At 37.7% G+C, this 25,147-nt stretch overlaps 1 protein-coding gene across 1 annotated transcript in view; it reads right to left on the bottom strand.

Moving 5' to 3' along the window:
• LOC145715077 (cullin-4B-like) overlaps nt 1-25,147 on the bottom strand; it is a 137,911-nt gene that overhangs the window by 32,711 nt on the left and 80,053 nt on the right. The window contains 5 exon segments of the mRNA XM_081794660.1: nt 1,752-1,924; nt 1,997-2,102; nt 22,885-22,998; nt 24,113-24,220; nt 24,799-24,884. Coding sequence (XP_081650786.1) covers nt 1,752-1,924; nt 1,997-2,102; nt 22,885-22,998; nt 24,113-24,220; nt 24,799-24,884 — 587 coding nt within the window.

The following is a 25,147-nucleotide window of genomic DNA, read 5'->3' as shown; positions in this document are numbered from 1 at the left end:
ACACAACCAGAAATCCTAAAAAAGAATAAAATCTTGCCATTTGCAACATGGATGGAGCTAGACAAATCCTGTATGATTTCACTCATTTGTGAAATTTGAGAAATAAAACAAACAAGTTAAAGAAAAAAAGCAAGAAACAGACTCTTAACTCTAGAGAACACACTGATGGTTTCCAGAGGACGGGTGGGTGCCTGTGGGAATCGGATATATAGGTGTTGGGAATTAAGGAGGGCATCTGGAAGAGCACTGGGTGTTGTGTGGAAGGGCTGACTTACTATACCGTCTACGTGAAACTAATATTCTAACGTATGTCAGCTACAACGGGATTAAAAGTTAAAATTTAATAAAAAATGGTTCAATAGATATTCACATGCAAAAGAATGAAAGTGGACATTTAACTCACACAAAAATTAAATTTAATTAAAACCAGAAAACAAAACAAAACAAAGAAGACAAATACACAAACAGAAACTCCTCAAAGGAAACAGGAAAAAAGCTTCAAGAGACTGGATTTGACAAAAAGCACGGGTAAAAGCAAAACAGACAAATGTTACTACATTAAACTTTTTTGTGCATCACGGGATAAAATCAAGAGTTGAAAAGCATGCTACAGAATGAGAAAATATTTGTAAATCATATACATATAAGTCATTAATATCTCAGAGGTATAAATAATTCCCAAAATTAAACAACAAAAATATTAAATAACTCAAATTAAAAAAAAAGGCAAAGTGCTTGAATACACATTTTTTCCAATATTGATATACGAACGGCCATAATGCACATAAATAGTTGTTCAAACTTATAAATTCTCATAGAATGCAAATCAAAATGATAATATCACTTTTTTGTCCTAGCAGAATATCTACTATAAAAATATAAATACTAATACTAATACTAAGACGACGACTGCTACTACTACTAACAATAATAATAATATCAAGAGAGAAAATAACTTTTGCCAAATATGTGGAGAAACTGGTATTCTTCTGCACTGGTGGTGGACTGTAAAACTTAGAAAATTCTATGGAATACAGTATACTGGTTCCCCAAAAGAAAATTAAAATAAAATGACTCTATGATCCAGCACACCCACTTCTGGCCAAATGTCCAAACAATTAAGAGCGGAGCCTCAGAGATACTTGTATCTCTGTACAGGCATGTACACTCATATTCACAGCATCATTATTCACAACAGCCAAGAGGTGGAAGCAACCCAATGATCATCAGTGAATGAATGGATAAACAAAATGTGACATATTCATGTAATGGAATATTCAGCTGTAAATGAAAAAAAATCCTTTTACTTGCTCTGTAGCTACGTATTTTAATGAAATTTGAGGACATTATGCTAAGTGAATTACGCCAGTCACAAAAAGACACATACTTGAAATACTTATGGCTCTTCTTATATAAAGTACCAAAATTAGTCATATTCAACTAAAATAAAATAAAAATGTTATTTACCAAGGCTGGGGTATGAAGAAAACAGAGTCTTGTTAAAACAAATTTTCTATTTTTTGAAATGAAAAAGTTCTGCATATCTGTTGCACACAGTGTAGATATATTTAACATTACTGAACCATACACTTCAAAATGCTCATGATGGTAAAATTTTATGTTTTTTACCAAAACACAAAAAACATATTATTCTAACTACTGAACCAAAAAAAAAAAAAAAAAAAAAAAAAAAAAGACTTCTTAAAAGGCATCAGAAAATTAAAGTGACATTAAAGTGAGAAAAAAAGTACCGTTTCTTTCATCTGGATTTCACTGATCTTTATCTTGAAGAGTTTGTGTTTGAATTCCTCATTACAAAAAAATACATCACCATCTTCCACATCTCTGCCCTTGGGACTTTTGATAAGAACTCTAGCTCTGCCACAAGCTAATGATTGTAGAGTTCTTCTAAGTTCTCTATCCTCTGAATGAGAAAAAAAAAATGTTTAGCATTTTTATTACAGCACAGAGTTAAACAATTACAATCAATACTTACCTACTCCAGTAGCCACCTTAATTTCTTCTAAGCTGAACCGATTTCCTTCATTAAACATCAACAGCACCAATGTTTGGAAAAGGGTTACCTGGAGTTCTTTTTTGCCCTGTTAAAAGCAACATTCTATTAATTTCTTATAGAAAAATACCAATTTAATGATGATGTAGGTATGATTTTAGCTACCTAAAATCCTCGCTATTTATTATATTAAAATATTAATAGTAATTGAAACTTGAGTCCTGTTGAGGTCAAAATAGAGCTAAAAGTGGCAGACATTAACAGAAAAAAACAGCATTGGCTGTTTCCACAATAAATAAACATACTTTCCACTTTAGAACTAACAATACATTAGATATTTAAAACCCAGAAAAAATATTTGTGTTATCACCACTCATAATCAAGGTACTAAAAGTGGGTAAACAATTTCCCAGATGCTTCTTTCAGTCACTATTCACTGACAGTAACAATAAAGATTACAAAATTGTTCTCCTATTTGAGACCATTCCAAATATTAACTTTAAATTAATTAAATGTTAAAGGTGAAATCTGAAGTTTCAAGCATAAGGGGAAAACTCCATGACACTGGTCTTGACAACAACTTTTTGGATATGATACCAAAATATATGATTTGGCGTTTACGAACCCAAAGGATGAACACAGAGGAAGGGAAGGAAAAATAAGATCAAAACAGACAGGGAGACAAACCGTAAATACAGTTCTCTTAAATACACAGAACAAACTGAGGGTTTGTTTGTTGGGGGCAGTAGGGTGGGGGCATGGGCTAACTAGATGATGGATGGGCATTAAAGGTGGCAACTGTCAGGGTGAGCTATGGGTGTTATACGTAAGTGATCATTCACTGAATTCTACTCCTGAAACCAATACTATGCTATTTTAACTAACTTGAATTAAAATAAATTTCAGAAATAAATAAACAAAAAACAAACATATCATAGACCAGATCATAATGGAAGTTTTTGTGCAGGAAAGTAAATAAATTCATTCATTCTTCATTTCAAGAAAATAAAAGGTAACCTATAGAATGGCAGGAAATACTTGCAAACCCATCTATCTAATAAGGAGTAATATACAAATACATACAGTACTCATAACTACTCAACAGGAAAAAAAAATCCAAAATAAATCCAAATGAAAATAGGCATAGGGCCTGGATAGTCATTCTTCCAAAGAAGCTATGTGAATGACCAACTACATGAAAACTGTATAAAACATCATTAGTTAGGGAAATAGAAAATCCAAAAGGGAAGTTCCTCATAAAATTAAAAATGGAACTAACATGCAATTCAGCAATTTTACTTCTAAGGATATAGTTGAAAGAAAAAAATAAAATCACTACCTCAGAGAAATATGTGCACCTGCTGTTTTGCAGGACTGTTTACAGTAGCCATGACATGGAAACAACTTAAGTGTCAATGAACAGAAAAATGTATAGAGAAAATGTGATAGATTAGCTTACACAGACAGGTAAGATAGGTATGACAGACACACAGGTTAAGATCAGTATAGAGATATATAAATAGAGTTTAAAAAAATAATAATACAGAAACAATGGAATATTATTTATCAATAAAAAAGAGAGAATTACGCCATTTCTGACAACAAAGATGGATCTTGACAGCGTAACTGTAAGTGAAATAAGATACAGAAAAACAAACACCATCCCATGGAAAGGGAGAACTACAGACCAATTTCCCTGGTAAATATAAATGCAAAAATTCCCAAGATACTAGAAAACCAAATCCAACAACAGATTTAAAAAATTATTCACCACTAGCAAGTGAATTTATTCCTGGGCTGCAGGATTGGTTCCATACTCACAAATCAAGCAACGTGATAAAACATACTAATAAAAGGAATGACAGGAACAACATGATCCTTTAAGTAGGTGCAGAAAAAGCATCTGACAAAATACAGCACCCTTTTTTGACAAAAAAAAAAAAAACTCTTAAGAAAGTAAAAATAAAAGGAACACATATCAACATCATAAAAGACTAATATCCTCAATGGGGAAAACGAGACCTTTTCCCCTACAGTCAAGACCATGACAAGAATGTCCAGTCTCACTACTGCTGTTCAACACTGGGTTGGAAGTCCTAGCCTCATCAATCAGACAACAGAAAGAAATAAAAAGCATCAAAATCAGCAAGGAAGAACTCAAACCTTCACTCGTCTACTCTACATGGAAAAATCCAAAAGACTCCACCAAAAAACTGTTAGAAATGATACATGAATTCAGCAAAGCTGTAAGATATAAAATCAATGGACAGAAATCAATGGCATTACCACACACCGATAATGAAGCAGCAGAAAGAAAAATAAAGGAATGCCATTTATAATTGCACTAAAAACCATAAAATACCTAGGAATAAAATTAACTGAAGAGGTACAAGATCTGAATCTTTAAAACTATAGAAACTTTATGAAAGAAATTAAAGAAGACACAAAGAAATGGAAAAGGGTTCCATGCTCATGGATTGGAAGAAAAAATGCTATTAAAACATCAATTCTATCCAAAGCAATCTACATATTCATAGAAGTCCCTATTGAAGTAGTATCAGCACACTTCACAGAGCTATAACAAACAATTCTAAAATTTGTCTGGAACCAGGAAAGACTTCAAACAGCCAAAGTAATGTAAAAAAAATAAAGCTAAAGCTGGAGGCATCACAATTCTGGACATCAAGCTTTATTACAAAGTTGTAATTGTCAAGATAGTATGGTCCTGGCACAAAACCAGACACACAGATCAATGGAACAAAACAGAGAGCCCAGATGGAAGAACTGGAAGATGGTGATGTAGGAGGACACTGGGCTTACCTCGACCTGCTGATCACTTAGACTCCACCCACATCTGCTAAAATAACCCAGAAAACCACCAGAAGTCTAGCAGAATGGACTCTCTAGAGCCAAGTGTAGACAAGAGGCCCACGGAAAAGGGTAGGAAGGGCAGAGAGGAGGTGCGCGCTACACGGACTGGTGGGAAGGAGCCAGGGCAGTGGAGGGCAGCCCGCCTGGCAAGGTGAATCCACGAGTCTGGATTACAAAAGCGGAGGGGCTGGACTACGTGAGTTCTGACAGCCAGTGGCACTTAACATCTGGAATGTTAAAAGTCAACAGCTCTGCTCTCGGAGAGCAGGGAGGGTGAGAGGACACTGGGAGGGAGAGTTGTTGAGCCCCGGAAGACAGAGCTCAGCTCGGCCTGGGAACAAAGGGTGCTGGCAAGCGCCATCTGCCTCTCCCCCCCCCCCCCCGAGCTGAAATCCCAAAGGGAACCCAGTTCCTGTCACCGAACTTGCTTGCACCTGGCAAATGCCCAACACTGTGCTTTGGTGGATCCATCCCTCCAACGGGTCTGCCTGCCTGCCTCCCTCCCAGTGCTGCAAGGCCCCTCCCGCAGGAGACCACTGACAGCAAAGCGAGCTAAGCCTGCCCCTCCTGCCCCATGCACCTTGCGGATCCACCCCGGCTAATACACCAGATCCCACTGAAGCAGCACCACAAACCTGGCGTGTGCAAGTAGCCCCGACAGGGGCCACTCCACTCCACAGTGAGTCCTGCCCCTGGGAGAGGGGAAGATAAGGTACACACCAGTCTGACTGTGGCCCCTGGCGGTGGGCTGAGGTCAGACATCCGGTCTGACTGCGGCCCCGCCCACCAACACAAGTTACTCCACACAGCACACAGGGGAAGTGCCCTGCAGTTCTGTGCCAGTCCCGGGACTATCCAAAATGACAAAACGGAAGAACTCTCTTCAAAGGACTCCAGGAAGTAACGACAGCTAACGAATTTATCAAAACCAATTTAAGCTATATAAGTGAACAAGAATTTAGAGTAATAGTCATAAAATTAATCACTGGGCTTGAAAACAGCATAGACGACAGCAGAGAATCTATTGCTACAGAGATCAAGGGACTAAGAAATAGTCAGGAGGAGCTAAAAAATGCTCTAAATGAGGTGCAAAATACAATGGAGGCGACCACAGCTCGGATTGAAGAGGCAGAGGGGAGAATAGGTGCATTAGAAGATAAAATTATGGAAAAAGAGGAAGCTGAGAAAAAGAGAGAGAAAAAAACCCAGGAGTATGAGGGGAGACTTAGAGAACTAAGTGATGCTATCAAACGTACCAATATCCATATAATAGGAATTCCAGAAGAGGAAGAGAGAGGAAAGAGGCTGAAGATGTACTTGCACAAATCACAGCTGAGAACTTCCCTTATCTGGGGAAAGAAAAAGGCACTGAAATCCAAGAGGCACAGAGAACTCTCTCCAGATGTAGCTTGAATCGATCTTTTGCACAACCTACCATAGCGAAACTGGCAAATGCAAGGGTAAACAGAAAATTCTGAGTGCAGCTAGGGATAAACTCTCTCTAACATATAAAGGGAGACCCATAAGACTAGTAGCAGACTTAGCTACTGAAACTTGGAAGGTCAGAAAGGAATGACAGGAAATCTGCAATGTGATGCAGAGACAAAATATGCCCTCGAGAATCCGTTATCAAGCAAGTCTGTCATTCAGAATAGAAGGAGAGAGAAAGGCTTTCCCAAACAAACAAAAACTGAACGAATTCATCACCACTAAACCAGCCCTACAAGAGAGCCTAAGGGGGATTCTGTAAGTGAAATGTTGCAACGACCACAAAGTACCAGAGACATCACTACAAGCATGAGACTACAGACATCACAATGACTCTAAACCCCTATCTTTCTATAGTAACACTGAATGTAAATGGACTAAATGCTCCACACAAAAGTCATAGGGTATCAGAATGGATAAAAAAAAAAAAGACCCATCTATTTGCTGTCTACAAGAGACTCATTTTAGGCCTGAGGACACCTTCAGATTGAAATGAGACTGAAAGATGGAGAACTAGCCTAGTACCAGAAGTCAAAAGAAAGGTGGAGTAGCCACACTTATATCAGACAAACTAGACTTTAAATGAAAGGTTGTAACGAGAGATGAAGAAGGGCATTATATAATAATTATAGGGTCTATCCATCAGGAAGAGCTAACAATTATAAATGTCTATGCACCAAATTCTGGAGCCCCCAAACATGTAAAACAACGAATCACAAACATAAGCAACCTTATTGATAAGAATGCGGTAATGGCAGGGGGCTTTAATACTCCACTTACAACAATGGATAGATCATCTAGACACAGGATCAATAAAGAAAGAAGGGTCCTTGACAGATATAGTTAGAACTCTGCATTCCAAACCAACAGAATATACTTTCTTCTCGAGTGCACATGGAACATTCTCCAAGATAGAGCACATACTGGGTCACAAAACAGCCCTTCATAAGTATAAAAGAATTGAGATCATACCAAGCACACTTTCAGACCACAGGCTATGAAACTTGACATCAACCACAGGAAAAAGTCTGGAAAACCACCAAAAGCATGGAGGTTAAGGAACACCCTAGTAAAGAATGAATGGGTCAACCAGGCAATTAGAGAAGGAACTGAAAAATATATGGAAACAAATGAAAATGAAAATACAACAATCCAAGCGCTTTGGGACGCAGCAAAGGCAGTCCTGAGAGGAAAATACATTGCAATCCAGGCCTATGTCAAGAAACAAGAAAATCCCAAATACATAATCTAACAGCACACCTAAAGGAACTAGAAGCAGAACAGCAAAGTCACCCCAAACCCAGCAGGAGAAGAGAAATAATAAAGACCAGAGCAGAAATAAATAATATAGAATCTCAAAACACTGTAGAGCCGATCAAGGCAACCAAGAGTTGGTTTTTGAAAAAATAAAATTGATAAACCTCTAGCCAGGCTTCTCAAAAAGAAAAGGGAGATGACCCAAATAGATAAAATCATGCATGACAATGGAATTATTACAACCAATCCCTCAGAAATACAAGCAATTATCAGGGAATACTATGACAAATTATATGCCAACAAACTGAACAACCTGGAAGAAATGGACAAATTCCTAAGCACCCATACGCTTCCAAAACTCAAACAGGAAGAAACAGAAACAGACCAATAAACAGTGAAGAAATTGAATCAGTCATCAAAAATCTCCCAACACGTAAGAGTTCTGGACCAGATGGCTTCCCTGGGGAACTCTACCAGACATTTAAGGCAGAGAAAATACCTATCCTTCTCAAGCTTTTCCAAAAAATAGAAAGGGAAGGAAAACTTCCAGACTTATTCTAGGAAGCCAGCATTACTTTGTTTCCTAAACCAGACAGAGACCAAGCAAAAAAAGAGAACACTAGGCCAATATCCCTGATGACTATGGATACCAGCAATTCGAATTCAACAGCATTTAAAGGGATTATTCAACAAGATACCAGCACATTGAATTCAACAGCATTTAAAAGGATTATTCACCATGATCAAGTGGGATTCATTCCTGGGCTGCAGGGCTGGTTCAACGTTCTCAAGTCAATCAATGTGATACATGGGAGGGGGAGGGGGAGCGGGAGAGGGAGAGGGGGAGAGGGAGAGAGGAAGAGGGAGAGAGGGAGAGGGAGAGGGGGGAGAGGGAGAGGGAGAAGGAGAGGGAGAGGGAGAGGGAGAGAGGGAGAGGGAGAGGGAGAGGGAGAGAGGGAGAGGGAGAGAGGGAGAGGGAGAGAGGGAGAGGGACAGGGAGAGGGAGAGGCAGAGGGAGAGGGGGAGAGGGAGAGGGAGAGGGAAAAAGGGAGAGGGAGAGGGAAAAAGGGAGAGGGAGAGGGAGAGGGAAAAAGGGAGAGGGAGAGGCAGAGGGAGAGGGAGAGGGAGAGGGAGAGGGAGAGGGAAAAAGGGAGAGGGAGAGGGAGAGGGAGAGAGGGAGAGGGAGAGACGGAGAGGGAAAAAGGGAGACGGAGAGGGAAAAAGGGAGAGGGAGAGGGAAAAAGGGAGAGGGAGAGGGAAAAAGGGAGAGGGAGAGGGAAAAAGGGAGAGGGAGAGGGAAAAAGGGAGAGGGAGAGGGAGAGGGGAAAAAGGGAGAGGGAGAGGGAAAAAGGGAGAGGGAAAAAGGGAGAGGGAGAGGGAGAGGGAAAAAGGGAGAGGGAGAGGGAAAAAGGGAGAGGGAGAGGGAAAAAGGGAGAGGGAGAGGGAAAAAGGGAGAGGGAGAGGGAGAGGGAAAGGGAAAGGGAAAAAGGGAAAGGGAAAAAAGGGAAAGGGGGAAAGGGAAAGGGAAAAAGGGAAAGGGAAAGGAAAGGGAAAGGGAAAAGGGAAAGAGAGAAAGGGAAAGGGAGAAAGGGAAAGGGAGAGGGGAAAGGGAGAAAGGGAAAGGGAAAGGGAGAAAGGGAAAGGGAAAAGGAAAGGGAAAAGGGAAAGGGAGAAAGGGAAAGGGAGAAAGGGAAAGGGAAAGGGAGAAAGGGAAAGGGAAAAGGAAAGGGAAAGGGAAAGGGAAAGGGAAGAAAAAAGAAAAGAAAAGAGGGGAGGGGAGGGGAGGGGAGGGGAGGGGAGGGGAGAACCATATGATCCTGTCAATCGATGCAGAAAAAGCATTTGACAAAATTCAGCATCCTTTCTTAATACAAACCATCGGAAAAGTTGGGATAGAAGGAACATACTTAAACTTCATAAAAACCATTTATGAAAAGCCCTCAGCTAATATCATTCTCAGTGGGGAAACACTGAGAGCTCTCCCCCCTGGGAACAGGAACACAGATGTTCACTCTCACCGCTGTTGTTCAACATAGTGTTGGAAGCTGTAGCATCAGCAATCCGACAACAAAAGGAAATCAAAGGCATCAAAATTGGCAAAGATGAAGTCAAGCTTTCACTTTTTGCAGATGGCATGATATTCTACATGGAAAACCCGAGAGACTCCATCAAAAGTCTATTATAACTGATACATGAATTCAGCAAAGCTGCAGGATACATAATTAACGTGCAGAAATCAGTTGCATTCTAATACACTAGTAATGAAGCAACAGAACGACAAATAAAGAAACTGATCCCATTCACAATTGCACGAAGAAGCATAAAATACCTAGGAATAAACCTAACCAAAGATGTAAAAGATCTGTATGCTGAAAACTACAGAAAGCTTATGAAGGAAATTGAAGAAGATACAAAGAAATGGAAAAACATTCCGTGCTCATGGATTGGAATAATAAATACTGTCAAAATGTCAATACTACCCAAAGCAATCTACACATTCAATGCAATCCCAATCAAAATTGCCCCAGCATTCTTCTCAAAGCTAGAACAAAGGATCCTAAAAATGTATGGAACCACAGATGACCCCAAATAGCCAAAGTAATACTGAATAAGAAGACCAAAGTGGGAGGCATCACAATCCCAGACTTTAGCCTCTGCTACAAGGCTATAATCATCAAGACAGTATGGTAGTGGCACAAAAGCAGACACATGGACTAATGGAATAGGATGTAGATTTCAGAATTGGACTCACAAAAGTATGGCCAACTAATCTTTGACGAAGCAGGAAAGAAGATCCAATGGAAAAAAAGACAGTCTCTTTAACAAATGCTGCTGGGAGAACTGGACAGCAACACGCAGGAGAATGAAACTAGACCTGTTTCTTACTCCACTCACCAAAATAAACTCAAAATGGATAAAGGACCTGAATGTGAGACAGGAAACCATCAAAATCCTGGAGAAGAAAGCAGGAAAAAAAAAAAAAAAACAACCTCTCTGACCTCAGCCCCAGCAATTTCTTACTTGACACACCCCCAAAGGCAAGGGAATTAAAAGCAAAAATGAACTACTGGGACCTCATGAAGATAAAAAGCTTCTGCACAGCAAAGGAAACAATCAACAAAACTAAAAGGCAACCAACGGAATGGGAAAAGATTATTGGCAAATGATATATCGGACAAAGGGTCAGTATCCAAAATCTATAAAGAACTCCCCAAACTCCACACCCAAAAAGCAAATAATACAGCGAAGAAATGGGAAGAAAACATCAGTAAGACACCTCTCTAAAGAAGACATCCAGATGGCCAACAGGCACATGAAAAGATGCTCAACGTTGCTCCTCATCAAGGAAATACAAATCAAAACTACACTGAGATACCACCTCATGCCAGTCAGACTGGCCAAAATGAACACATCAGGATACTATAGATGCTGGAGAGGATGTGGAAAAACGGGAACCCCCTTGCGCTGTTGGCTACAAACTGGTGGCAGCCACTCTGGAAAACAGTGTGGAGGTTCCTCACAAAATGAAAAAATAGATCTACCCCATGACCCAGCAATAGCACTGCTAGGAATTTACCCAAGGGATACAGGAGTGCTGATGCATAGGGGCAATTGTACCCCAATGTTTATAGTAGCACTTTCAACAATAGTCAAATTATGGAAAGAGCCTAAACGTCCATCAACTTATGAATGGATAAAGAAGATGTGGTTTATATACACAATGGAATACTACATGGCAATGAGAAAGAATGAAATACGGCCTTTTGTAGCAACATGGATGGAACTGAAGAGTGTCATGGTAAGTGAAATAAGCCATACGGAGAAAGACAGATACCATATGTTTCCACTCTTATGTGGATCCTGAGAAACTTACAGAAGACCATGGGGGAGGGAAGGAAAAAAAAAGTAGAGAGAGAGAGGGAGCCAAACCATAAGAGACTCTTAACAACTGCGAACAAACTGATGGTTGATGGGGGATGGGAGGGAGGGAAGGGTAGGTGATGGGTATTGAGGAGTACACCTGTTGGGATGAACACCGGGTGTTGTATGGAAACCAATCTGACAATACATTTCATACTTAAAAAAAATAGAGAACCCATAAATCAACCTACAAATGTTATGGCCAACTGATCTTTGGAACAGCAGGAGAGAATATCCGAAGTAAAAAGACAGTGCCTTAAGCAAATGGTGACTGGAAAACTGGACAGTGACATGTAGAACAATGAGCCTACACCATGTTCTCATACCACACACAAAAATGAATTCAAACTGGATGAAACACCTAAATGTAAGACAGGAGACCCTCAAAATCCTAGAGGAGAAAATAGGAAACAACCCCTTTTTGTTTGGCTGCAGAAACTTCTTACTGGTCATCGCCAGAGGCAAGGGAAATAAAAGCAAAAATGAACTACTGGGACCTCATCAAGATAAAAGCCTTCTGCGCAGCAAAGTAAACAATCAACAAAATTAAAAGGCAACTAATGGCAGGGTGAACACCTGGGTGGCTCAGATGGTTAAGCATCCTCCTCCTGGTTTCAGCACAGGTCATGATCTTGCAATTGGTTTGTGAGATCAAGCCCCAAATTGGGCTCTGTGCTGACAGCATGGAGCCGGCTTGGGACCCTCTCCTCTCTTTCTCTGCCCCTTCTCTGCTCTTTCTCTCTCCGCCCTCTCTCAAGATACATAAATAATCAGTTTTAAAAGAGGCAACCAACAGAATTGGGGGATAGGTGCAGATGACGTATCAGATAAAGAGACAGTATCCAAAATCCATAAAGAAATTATCAAACTCAACCCCCAAAAAACACATAATCCAATAAAGAAATGGACAAAAGACATGAATGGACACTTTTTTAAAGAAAACACCCAGATGGATAACACACACATGAAAAAACATTCCACAATATGCATCATCAGGGAAATACAAATCAAAACCACACTGAGATACCATCTCACCTATCAGAATGGCTAAAATGAACAACTCAGGAAACAACAGATGTAGGTGAGGATGCAGAGAAAGGGGAACCTTTTTGCACTGATGGTGGGAATACAAACTGATGTAGCCACTGTGTAAAACAGTATGGAGGTTCCTCAAATAAATAAAAATAGAATTACCCTACAACCCAGCAACTTCACTACTGGGTATTTATCCAAAGGATACAAAAATGCTGATCTCAAGGAGCATGTGAGCCACAATGTTTATGACAAGTGCTATCAACAATAGCCAAATTATGGAAGGAGCCCAAATGTCCATCAAGTGACATTAACATTAAAACAGACGTTGTATATATGTATACATATGTATACACACACACACACGCGCGCGCGCGTGCGCGCGCGCACACACACACACACACAATGGAACACTCCTTTGTGATGCAGAAAAAAGAATGAAGTCTTGCCATTTGCCACAACTGGGATGCAACTGGTGTGTATTATGTTAAGCTAAATAAGTCAGTCAGAGAAAGATAAATACTGTATGATTTCACTTACATGTGAAACAAAACAAGGAAACATAGAGAAGGAAAAAGAAAAATAAGATAAAAACACGGAGGAAAACCGTAAGAGACTCTCAGATACAGAGAACAAAACTGAGGGTTGCTGCAGGGGTGTTGTTTGGGGGAATTATCTAAGTGGGTGATGGGAAATGAGGAGCACACTTGTTGGGATGGGCATTTACATTAATATTAATTGATGGATCACTAAATTCTACTCCTGAAATCATTATTACATTATAGGTTAACCTACTTAGATTTAAATAAAATTTAAAAATTAAAAAAAAATAATTAAAAAAATTTTAATTAAAAAAAGAAAAAATACTCTATGATCTCGTAATGTTTTCCATGGTACACACCATTCTCAGAGCACGGTCCGTGTCCTACTAATTTCCCAACACTGAGCCTTTTTGCCCATATATGCTAACAGCTGAAGTTTTCAGTACACCTAGCTGAGCTGCCTGGTGAGGGTCTCCCCATGCCAAAACAAACCAGTGGAGTCTGTAAGAGGAAACTGCTTAGTCTAATGTGTAGGTAGTAATTCAAGGAATCAAGAATTGTGACTAATACAGTGAACATTACACCATGAAAAGCTACTAAACAAAGCTCCAATAACTGATGTGAAAGAAATGAACTCTAAGACAAAGAATTCAGAATAATCCTGAACTATTAGAGAAGTTCACTGAACTACAAAAACATCCTGAAAGACAACAAAAGAAAATTAAGAAAACAATACATGAAACACGTATGTTCAACAAAAATACAGAAACCATTAAAGAGAAAAAACAAATTCTCCAGTGGCATAACACAATGACTGATTGAATTATTCAGATTAGAGCTTCAACAGCCATCTCATCACACAGAATAGAGAATCAATGATCTAGGATTATAGGAATCCCAGAAAGAGAGGAGAGAGACACTGGGACAGAAAGTATATTTAAGGAATACGAGCTGAAAACTTCCTACACTGTGCAAGAGATATGTACATCCAGACCCAAAGAATCCCAAATAGGTTGAACCTTTTCAGGACTATAGTAAGATTCATTGTAGTTACATTATCAAATTTCAAAAATAAAGAGAGTTTTGAAACCAACAAGAGAAAAATAACTCATAATATCTAAATGAGCCCAAAAAAGAATACGAGAATTCTCACCAAGATTTTGAAAGCCAGGAGAGAGTGGCATGATATACACAAAGTAGTGAAATAAACTTTCAACCAAAATGCTATTAGTAGCAAAGTTATTCCTTTTAATAAGGAGGACATAAAGATCTTCCTGAACAAAAGCAGAAGTGGTTCATCACCACTGGATCTACGTTATATGAAATTCTAAATGGTGTTCTTCAATCCCAAATAAAACATGCCAATTAATATCATGAAAACATAAGAATTTACGATATGTCCTGGTAATTGAAAATACTTTACCAAAGAAAATCCTCTAATATTGTAATGACAGTGCTTAATTCAGCATTCTAAAATAAAGTTCACAAACATGAATATTAAAAATAATCAAGATGTATTAATTTGTTATTGAATACACATGTAAATTGTAACTATTAATAATCCAAATGTGAGGGGAGAGAGCTAAAAGTATAAAATTACTATCAATATGTTATTGGGGCGCCTGGGTGGCGCAGTCGGTTAAGCGTCCGACTTCAGCCAGGTCACGATCTCGCGGTCCGTGAGTTCGAGCCCCGCGTCAGGCTCTGGGTTGATGGCTCGGAGCCTGGAGCCTGTTTCCGATTCTGTGTCTCCCTCTCTCTCTGACCCTCCCCTGTTCATGCTCTGTCTCTCTCTGTCCCAAAAATAAATAAAAAACGTTGAAAAAAAATAAAAAAAACAAAAAAAATTACTATCAATATGTTATCAATATGTTATCAGTTTAATACACAATGGTAAACACCACATGGTGACCACCAAGGAAAAACATGTAGCAGATAGATAAGGCATTAGGATAAGGAATGAAAGCACCACTAAAAGAATTTGTCAAACACAAAGGGCATGCAAGAAGGAAAGATCTGTAAAACATTTGGAAAACAATGAAATGGCAATACTAAGTCCTTATCAATCACTAATTACTTTACACTTACTTAAAAAACTAAGTCTCCAAACAAGCGATAATTATAATCAATATATAAACAATATAATCAATATAATGTATAATCAATAATAACAGAGAGGCGAAAAAATAAGATCCAATGATATGCTGGATACCAAAATACATTTTAGCTTTCACAGCATATACAGAATGAGAGATAAAAGACATAAAAAGATATTTCAAGCAAATGGTGACCAAAAGAAAGCAGGGTAGCTCTATTTATTTTAGACAAAATACACGTTAGGCCAAAAATGGACAGAGAGACAAAATGTTATACAACGATGGGCCAATCAATCAAGAATGTAACAGTTTAAAATATATATATGCAGTCAACATTGGAGCATCTAAGTCTATTAAGCAAACAGTGACAGAACTAAAAGGAGAAATAAGTACAACACAGTAATAGTTAAGAACTTTCTTTTCATACACTGTTTTCAAAACAGAGAGTTCATCCAGACAGAAAATCAATTAGGAGACAGATTTGAAAAACAAAACAAAACAAAACAAAAAACAAAACAAACGAAACTACTGAGTTAAGCATACAAAGAATCTTTTCTAGGACAGATCATGCATGCCATAAAAATAATTCTAAAACTGCAAAAAGACACAAATTACACCAAGTCTCTTTTCTGACCACAATGGTATCAAATTAGAAATCAGTGGCAAAAGAAAAATTCACAAATACATGGGAATTGAATGACACAACCCTGACTAACTAATGGATTAAAAACTAAAAAGGAGAGAGACATTTTTAAATTACTCGAGACAAATGATAGTGGAAACAAATGTAACAAAACTAAAAGGGCTGTACCTAAAACAGAAGTTAGAGGGAACTTAATGGCAATAAATGTCTACATTAAGTAGTATCTCAAGTTAACCTAATATTACACTGGAAGAAAGCAGAAAAACCAAAACTAAGACCAAGTTAGCAGGATATAATGGATATCAGAGCAGAAATACGTGAAAGAGAATGAAAAAAAAAATTAAGTAACATTAGCAAAACAAAAAGTTGGTCCTTTGAAAAAATAAAACTGACAAACCTCTTATACACTAACAAAGAAAGAGAGAGAACACAAAATTATAGAGAAGACATTGCAACAGATACCACAGAAATACAAAGAATCACAGAGACATCTACGAACAATCATACACCAAGACATTGGACGACCTGTAAGAATTAACTGAATTTCTAGAAATATACAGCTTACCACCAAAGAAACATAAAGCAACAAAAACTTGAACAGACCGAACTAGTGGTAAGGACATTGAATAGCTAACCAAAAACCTATCTACCAAGAAAATCCAAAACCTAACGACTTCACAAGAGGAAAACTATCCAAAGAATTAGTGCCAATTATTCTCAAACTTCTCAAACTCAAACTCTCATCTTCTCAAAAGAACTGAAGGTGAGGAAACATTACCAAACTCATTTCACTAGGCCAACGTTCTTACCTTTATAATAACAAGAAAGTTACAGGCCAATAGCCCTTGAATATGTGTGCAAAATTTCTCAGCTAAATACCAGGTAACTGAATTTTTAACAGCTTCTTAAAAAGATTTCCCATGATAAAATGGGATTCATCCCTGGATTGCAAAGAGGAGTCAACATATGGAAATCGATCAGTGTCACACATCACATTAACAGAATCAAAGATGCAAATCACATGATCACCTCTAACAGTTGGGAAAAAAAAAAGCACTTGAAAATAGTTAACATCCATTCCTGATAGAACTTTTAACAAAGTGGGCTGAGGGGGAACATACCTCAACATAATAAAAGCCACAAAGGAGAAGCCCATAGTCAACATTTAACTCTACAGTTAGATGTCAGACTATAAACTTTAACTGGTTTCAACGGCCAGCTTATTTATTATATCTTGATTCCCTCCAGTTTCCCCCACCAATTTTCTTTTCTTCCTGCTTCAAATTCAGATATTTCCATTCCTCCAACTTTAAGCCCTCTATGTTAAACAATTTTTTATGTTTTATAATTTTTGAGAGACAGCAAGTGCATGCGCAAGAGGGGGAGGGGCACAGACAGAGACAGAGAATCTGAAGCAGGCTCCAGGCTCTGTCTGAGCTGTCACCACAGAGCCCAACGTGGGGTTTGAACTCACAAACTGTGAGATCAGGACCTGAGCCAAAGTCAGGCGTTTAACCAACTGAGCCGCCCAGAAGCCCCAAAGGCCTTTACTTTTTGTTACCCCAGTCTTCTCCATTCCCTTTTATCCCCCATTCTCCAGTTATGTCTTTCTCTCTAATGTTTTTCCATGCTCTTCAGACTTTGGTCCAAAACAGGAATAGATCCAGCTTTTGTGGCATGTGAATCTTACACAATTTAGAAACCACTCTCAAAGAAAATGATGAAATTTCAAAGTTATACAGCTAAGTAAATATATATTGAAACAGGTAAATTATATTTATGGCTGAAAAAATAACATATGGTGATTATGTATCAGGATCATGATTGTAGCTGATTATAACTATAATTTGCATTTACTGCTAAATACTTTTTTATATTGTTTTTCTTTTCCATATATCAATACATCATCAAGCTTTCAAGAAAGGTACTATTTCCTTTCAAATGTATTCAAACAAACCAGAATGTAGAAACAATTTTTAACACCTACATTCATATTATTATATATTAATAATATCATGTATTATTCAGGTTATACTGAATGCAGATTTCCATAGATATGGATATACTAATTATGAGTTCCATCAAAAACTGCACTAGTTCCCTTTCCTCCCAACCCTTGCTTATCTTGGGATGAAACTTTGAAGAAGGTAATGTGACGACTTATATATGCAACAACCTCTGCCCTACACCAAGACAGGGAGAGAAGCAAATACTTTCCAATGAAAATTATTACTCCTTGATAACAGTCTCCAGGAGAACAGTAAGAGTCAGAAATCTTAAAATTCTGGAACATCTCCATAATCACAGTCTAAATCCTTGCTTCTGAAATATAAAAGGTAACTAATTCCACACAGGTAATACTCTAGGTATACAGACATCATTTAAGTCTTAAGACAGACTTATTCTTTGATCTAGTCTAAGCAAAATGTGTTTAAAAAGCTCTAACCATGCAGAAGGTTATTTACATTTTATCTACAGTGCCATAACTGAGTTTATTCAATCTTTTAGAAGGCAATCTTTCCAACACCCTCTGAACACACCGGCTCCCTATGGATTCCCTTTGTGTTTCCACAGATGGATGTCCATTCCCGTATTATGACATCTGTCTTATAATCGGTCATTTTGATGCAGTACATTTCCTAAAGTTCCCAGAGACAGAATAGATGGAAATTATATTTTTATGACTTTGTGTGCCTGATATAGGACAATTTCATGTATATATCCGAATAATTATTTTCTTAAGCACATAAATTGCACCTGGACATCATTTTCCTTAGAGAACTGAAGACAATGTAATCATATTCAAGTTCCTGCTACTGAGCAATCAGATGCCTTGTAGCCTCCAGTCATACATTCTATGAGTTTTAGTTTCTCACTCTCTCAAGGCTTTACAAATTTTTCTGTGTCTCTTATCTAAGATTTCATGACAATATACTTTGATGGGGTCTAGTTTATCTTTTTTTTAAATTAAAATACCAGAGTAAATCTTTTGCAATGTATAAATCATATTCAATTCTCAACATTTTTATTCAACTGTTTCTTTGATTAATCTTTATTTCAAATACTTCATTTTCTCTATTCTTCTTTTCTCCTATCAAATATGGCTTCCTATTGAGAGCTTCTAATTTCTCATTGTTTTAAAAGAAAAAAAAAAGCTCAATCATAACTTGATTTAATCTTAGGAACCCAAATCAAAATGTTAGAGAAAGGCATCCTCAGAAATTTTTGGAAAAAAAAAAAAAAGGTACTTGGAGTCAACAGTGATATGGTGCAATGAATATTTCTATAGGAAATTTCTAGAAAAAATGAATATTATTTACTATATTCCAAGGGGCATCATTTATATCATGGTAATGAAAAATAGGCTCTAGAACTACTTTCCCTATTGCTCTTAGAATTTCGCTGTTTACTACTCATACATATTCTTTCAGATGAACTTAAAAAAAATGTTAAGGTTTTATTGATACCAATATAGTTCACAAATTTGGTTAAGATTACATGAACTTCCAAAGTAATTAAGAAGAGCTGATTCTTTTACATCATTAGAATATTGTGTCAAATGCTCTACAATGATGAACGGTATTTTCCTAGTAAAGAGTCAAATGTGTGTAATTTTCTATATAAGACAAAAACAAACACGGAACAAAACCATCATTTACATTTTTTTACTGGGAAAATGTAACTCTTCTGAAAAAAATAATGTATTCACAAAATTATAAAGTAAAAATACATGTGGAATTCAAGTGGAACACTGAGGAATTTTAGGGACTTGAAACTAGTCTACATAATACATGTCATAATACCTTGTCCAAACCCATAAAATGCCAACCTTGAACACTAAAATAATCTATGGGATTTCAGAAATAATTATGCATCAATGGAATACTAACAACTGTAATAAATGTACTGCTCTGGTTGGAGTTGTTCATAATGAGGGACCCTGTACCTTCTGTTCAATTTTGCTATGATTCTAACCCTGTTCAATTAAAGAGAATGTATGTGCTGTCTACGCTAGAATCTTTTTTAATAGGGGGTGAGGTGCACCTGGGTAGCTTAGTCAATTAGGAATCCGACTATTGATTTTGGGTCAGGTCATGATCACAAGGTTGGTTAGGAGATGAATCTCCACATAAGCCTCTTTGCTGGGCATGGAGCCTGCTTAAGATTCTTTCCCTCCTTCTCTGTCTGCCCTTCTCCTTCTTGCTCTTTCTCTTTCTCTTTCTCTGTCTCTGTCTTTGTCTCTCTCTCTCTCTCTCTCTCTCTCTCTCCCTCCCTCCCTCCCTCCCTCCCTCCTTCTCTGTCCTCTCTCTAAAAAAGAATCTTTCTTATGAAACGAGGAGCTGTTTTGAAAATATGCTTTCTCAGGATGGCCCGGGTAGCTCAGTTAGGCATCGGGTTTATGCTGAAGTCATCACCGTGGCACATCAGTGTGAGCCCAGCACTGGGCTCTCTGCTGTCACCACAGAACCCACTTTCGATCCTCTTCCCCCCTCTCCCTCTCCCTCACCCTCTCCCTCTGCCCCTCCCCTGCTTGTTCTCTCCTCCATCTCTCTCAAAATAAGTCAACTTAAAAACAGATAGAAAATATGCACTCTCAAAAATCAAAGCCAAAACATACGTGCCTAATCACAAGAAAACTGTTTCTGTGTGGTATTATCAGCATTTAACTACTCAGGAAAATATAGTCTTTCATGATTCCCTTTTCAATTGTATTACAAACAATGCTTACTGTTCTCTAATTGGGGATTTTTGCCCCTGAAGATCATTTGAAATATTAAGAAGAATTATAACAGAGAACAATTAAAAACGGTATCTTCATAGTTTAATTAGCATAGATGCTCATGATGAATCCATTAGAGGGATAAAAAGAAGTAGCAGTGTGACATGTACACTAGTAATCTCAGTAAATAATCAGTAAAATGAGACAAAACTAAGTGTTACATGTTTGCATCATCACATAAAACAACATGGTTGTATATAAACTTGTTTATTCATTTCAGGATTCTGAAGTGAAAGGACTGAGATTATTTTTTTTTTAATTTTTAACTACAGCTCTGTACTATTTCACTTGTTCTACTGGCATATACTGAGTTTTCCACGTGTGTTAAGGGCCAAAAGTAATAAAGAATTCACACATATACATGAAAAATTAGTTATGATTAGTTATTATCTTGCTTCAATTCCTCCAGTAACATTAAATACTCAGGTGTAGCCTGAGAATTTAAATCATTTCGGCCCAACTTTACCTTGGGGGAATCAAGTGAATCTCATGTTATTGTAGAGAACCATAAGCATCTAATTGTCATTACATAAACATAAACATGTGTTTCTTTCCCTCTGCTTGTATCAAACTTTAGTTATTACCTTTCAGCAAGGCCACCCCCAAACCGGCAGAGGCAGGATTAAAAACAAAACCTCTTTTCTCATCCATTAATACTTTGATCACGGAGGCGCCATACTGAAGTTCGACACTAAGGAACAGGTTCAGTCTCTTCTTTGAATGCTGACTAAAACATGTTGGACATACTTATGTATAGATTGTCAGTGCCTGGGCCATCTATGAAAAAACTAAGTCACACAGTAAAGTGCATATGAGGATGTATAACTTCTTGTGGCTGCTGTAACAACTTACCACACACATCGTGGTTTAAAAAGACACAAATAATGTATTTTCTCCAAGCCTGAAGGCCAGAAATTCACATCAGCATCCTTGGGTAAGAATCAAGGTGTAGCAGGACTTTAGTCTCTTCAGAGGGTTCAGAATATCTTCTAGCCTCAGGTTCTATCTTTACATCACCCTTCTCTTTCTGTTTCTTTTCTCTGTCTCTCTGTCTCGGGGGTGGGGGGGGGGGCAAAGGGGCGGGCACCCTGTATGTGGATTTCTGTGTATAAGCTTGCCAAGCCTCTCTCTCATAAGGAAAGTTGATATGGATTTTAGGGCCCATCATATAGTCCAGGATGAGTTCCTCAGCTCAAGGTCTTTCACCACATCTGCAAAAACCTTCTTCAAAATATAGAAACGTTAGTTCCAAAGCATAGTAAGTTTACGGACTTATCTTTGGGGCCCAATTTTCAACCTACAACACAGGGTAAGAGTCAAAGCCGCTGGATACGAGGAGACATCCAGCCAATTCCTGTGTCATTATTTCAGAAGTTCCAACAATGGATGCCACTAGACACAAAGGGAGTTCATCGCCTATTATATCCCAACAGCTCCTTACACACTAGACATCAAGAAATGATCTCTGGGATATCAGTCTACATTTTTCTTCTGTGCTTCATTTATGCCATCGCATCAGAATGTTACTGTGTTTCTCTATTCCACACAATCCAGGAGCTTTTGTACTGGTCTTTTTTCTTTTTCAATCTTGAGAAATAGTTTTAATAAAACAGTTCACTCAACTATGTCATAACAACATCACACCATTGCCTCAAACTCAGTGCATGCGTCCATTAGCTATGTGAGTCCCGGGTGGTTAACATCCCAGGGCTCTAATGATGACTGATTGGGATTCTGAGACATCAGAGATCAAACAATGTGCACTGGTATCACAGAGATAAAAATGGCAAGTACTATGTTTTAAAAATTCACTTATACACAAATGATTGATCTGTCAGCATACTCATAATGCATAAACACACCATTATTCAACAAATGAGCTTTCTCCATAAAGTATGTATTAAAAATATATTTTATCAGGGACCATGGGTGGTTCTGTTGGTTAAGTGTCATCTGACTCCTGATCCCACTGTTTTTAGGACAGAGACCCACATCTAGCTCTGCATTGAAAGCAAAGAGCCTGCTTGGGATTCCCTCTCCTCCTCTTATCCTCTGCCCCTCTTCCCATTCGTGCTCTCTGTCTCTCTGTCTCTCTGTCTCTGTCTCTCTCTCTCTCTCTCTGTGTGTCTCTCTCTCTCTCTCAAAATAAATAAAATTTAAAGTAAATATTCTTTATCAAGGTAAAATTGTTATAACTTAGAAGTCTAAGTAAAATGCTATCTTAAAGATCATTTGCTTGCCTTTTTAAATTCAGCTCTAAGAACACAACGTCCAAGAGTTGACTGCCACTGAAGTTTCCGGCCACTGTGTCTGCTTAAGTAGAAATTCTTGAAATTTTTCTGAAGTCTTTCCATCTGGAGGAAAGAAATAAAGAAAAATTGATATACTGTATACCAATCAAAGTCCTACTTGCAGCCCTAGAATATTATATTTAAAAACATATGTCATGACCATGCATGGTTTCCCCAAGGGTATGTAACACATTTCTGTGGAGAAAAGACTGGGTGGGGGCCAAAAAGACTTCTGAAACAAGGAAACAACCTCTGTTGATTCTTCTAGTTCAACTGTAGTGCATTCAGTAACTTACAGGAAATCCACCAATATGGCAATACAATTATACAAATTAAATAAATCCATGGAGAAAGAAAGTAAAGATAATTGCAACTGAGGTGCCACCAGGTCCCGGTAAGAGGAACAACCAACAGGATGGGTAATTGATTTATGGAGAAGAGAAAGCTAAAACCAAAGCTGTATGGTAAGAAAGCTAAAAACCGGTAGCAGTTGGAGAGGGGTTTCCATGATTACTAAGTGGAGCAATCAATAGATACTGAGTGATTTGTTGATGACTTTTTCTATCATATGTTTATGTGGTACATGAGTAAATATTTTTACTGATACACAGTAAGAGAAATAGAAGTCAATACCAGTAAATGCAAAGCATAAAAGCAAAAGGAAGCCAGGCTGGTCGATTCAAAATCTACAACTGACTACATGAAAAAGACAGACTATTTAAACTATGAACTACTGAATTATTTAACACTGAACTATTTTACCTGTGTGCCCCCCTAAAAACTGTATGACTACATTTCAAAACAGAGAACATTAAGGAGACATTTATATGAACGTAAAGTATGGCCTAAAGACTTATTAAAGAGTAAAGGCTGGGGTGCCTGGGTGTCTGGGTGTCTGAGTCAGTGAAGTGTTGACTTTGGCCAGGGTCCTGATCTCATGGTTCGTGAGGTCGAGCCAAGCATTGGGCTCTGTGAGGACAGCTCAGAGCCTGGAGCCTGCTTCAGATTCTGTGTCTCTCTTTCTGCCCCTCCCCTACTCATGCTCTGTCTGTGTCTCTGTCTCTGTCTCAAAAATAATAAACATTAAAAACTTTTACAAAAAAATTAAAAAAGATTAAAAGGTACTTGAAAATTAATCTACTATATAATATAATAATGTAAACAGTGAATTTCTTACATCTGGGGGTAACTGGATCTCCTTAGGGATATAGGTTGGCCAAAAACTCATCGTCAGAATATTCACAGTTAAATCAATGTTTCCTGGTATATTTTGGTTCTTCGTATACTGCAAAAACGTAGTGATGTAATGAATGTAAGAATTTTGAAACTCTTACATAGCTATAACTCTATATTAGAAATGCATTACTAAAATTAATCTGAGTAATAAATTACTCATTGAAAATACAACCTGCATTTAAATGAAACAGACATTTTCATTTTAATAAAATGCTTGAAAAGAACCAAGAACGTGCAGTCTGGTTGCCTCAATTAATTAAACATAGAATTAAGCTTCCACTGTATTTTCTAAAAAATCCATCTTACCTCAAATGATCTGAAGAAAATTATGAAAAAGATACACACAGAGTCAAAAATACTGAAACTAAAATGTACATAGCAAAGCAATGGAAAGCCAAGTAAGAGTAAAAAAAAAATAAAAATGGTTACTCAAAATATGTTGTAATCAGTTCTTTAAATATGCGGTGGGAAGGTTATAAAAGTATGAACTTTCTTTCAAAAAACACAAAAAGTGGAGTCTTATTTAAACTTCCTTTAATATGTCTCTAATGTAAGTATAAATCTTAAGGGAACCAAACCATTCAAGAACTTTATACTACATTAAAAAATCTCTTAGGCTAGGAATACCTGTTTTAACTGAATCATGATATCTTTGGAAAGCTCCATATCTTTAAACATTCCTTGAAGTTTATTAGTGAAAGCAGTTCCACATTCTGTAAAATATTTAAAACAACCAATTATAGGTGGCATTGGAGAACACCACCAAGCAGGGAACTACAAGAGTCCTTTTCCCTGAAATAAACACTGATAAATCTTGGGAAAGTGTCAAGAATATGCCTCATCAAAGTTCTAAGAGATAGCCAAAGGTTCTTATCAACCAAGTGAATATTTAACCAGAATATAGTACATATGGTATTTTACCTCAGTCAAATTCTACCCATTTTCCTGTTCAAAAAAAATCCTGTACATGACTGTT

This window comes from Panthera onca, chromosome Y (genome assembly GCF_046562875.1).
Source record: "Panthera onca isolate mPanOnc1 chromosome Y, mPanOnc1 haplotype 2, whole genome shotgun sequence".
NCBI classification, from domain to species: Eukaryota; Metazoa; Chordata; class Mammalia; order Carnivora; family Felidae; genus Panthera; species Panthera onca.
The sequence above is the reverse complement of the archived record's forward strand: the minus strand, read 5'-3'. Positions and strand labels throughout refer to the sequence as shown.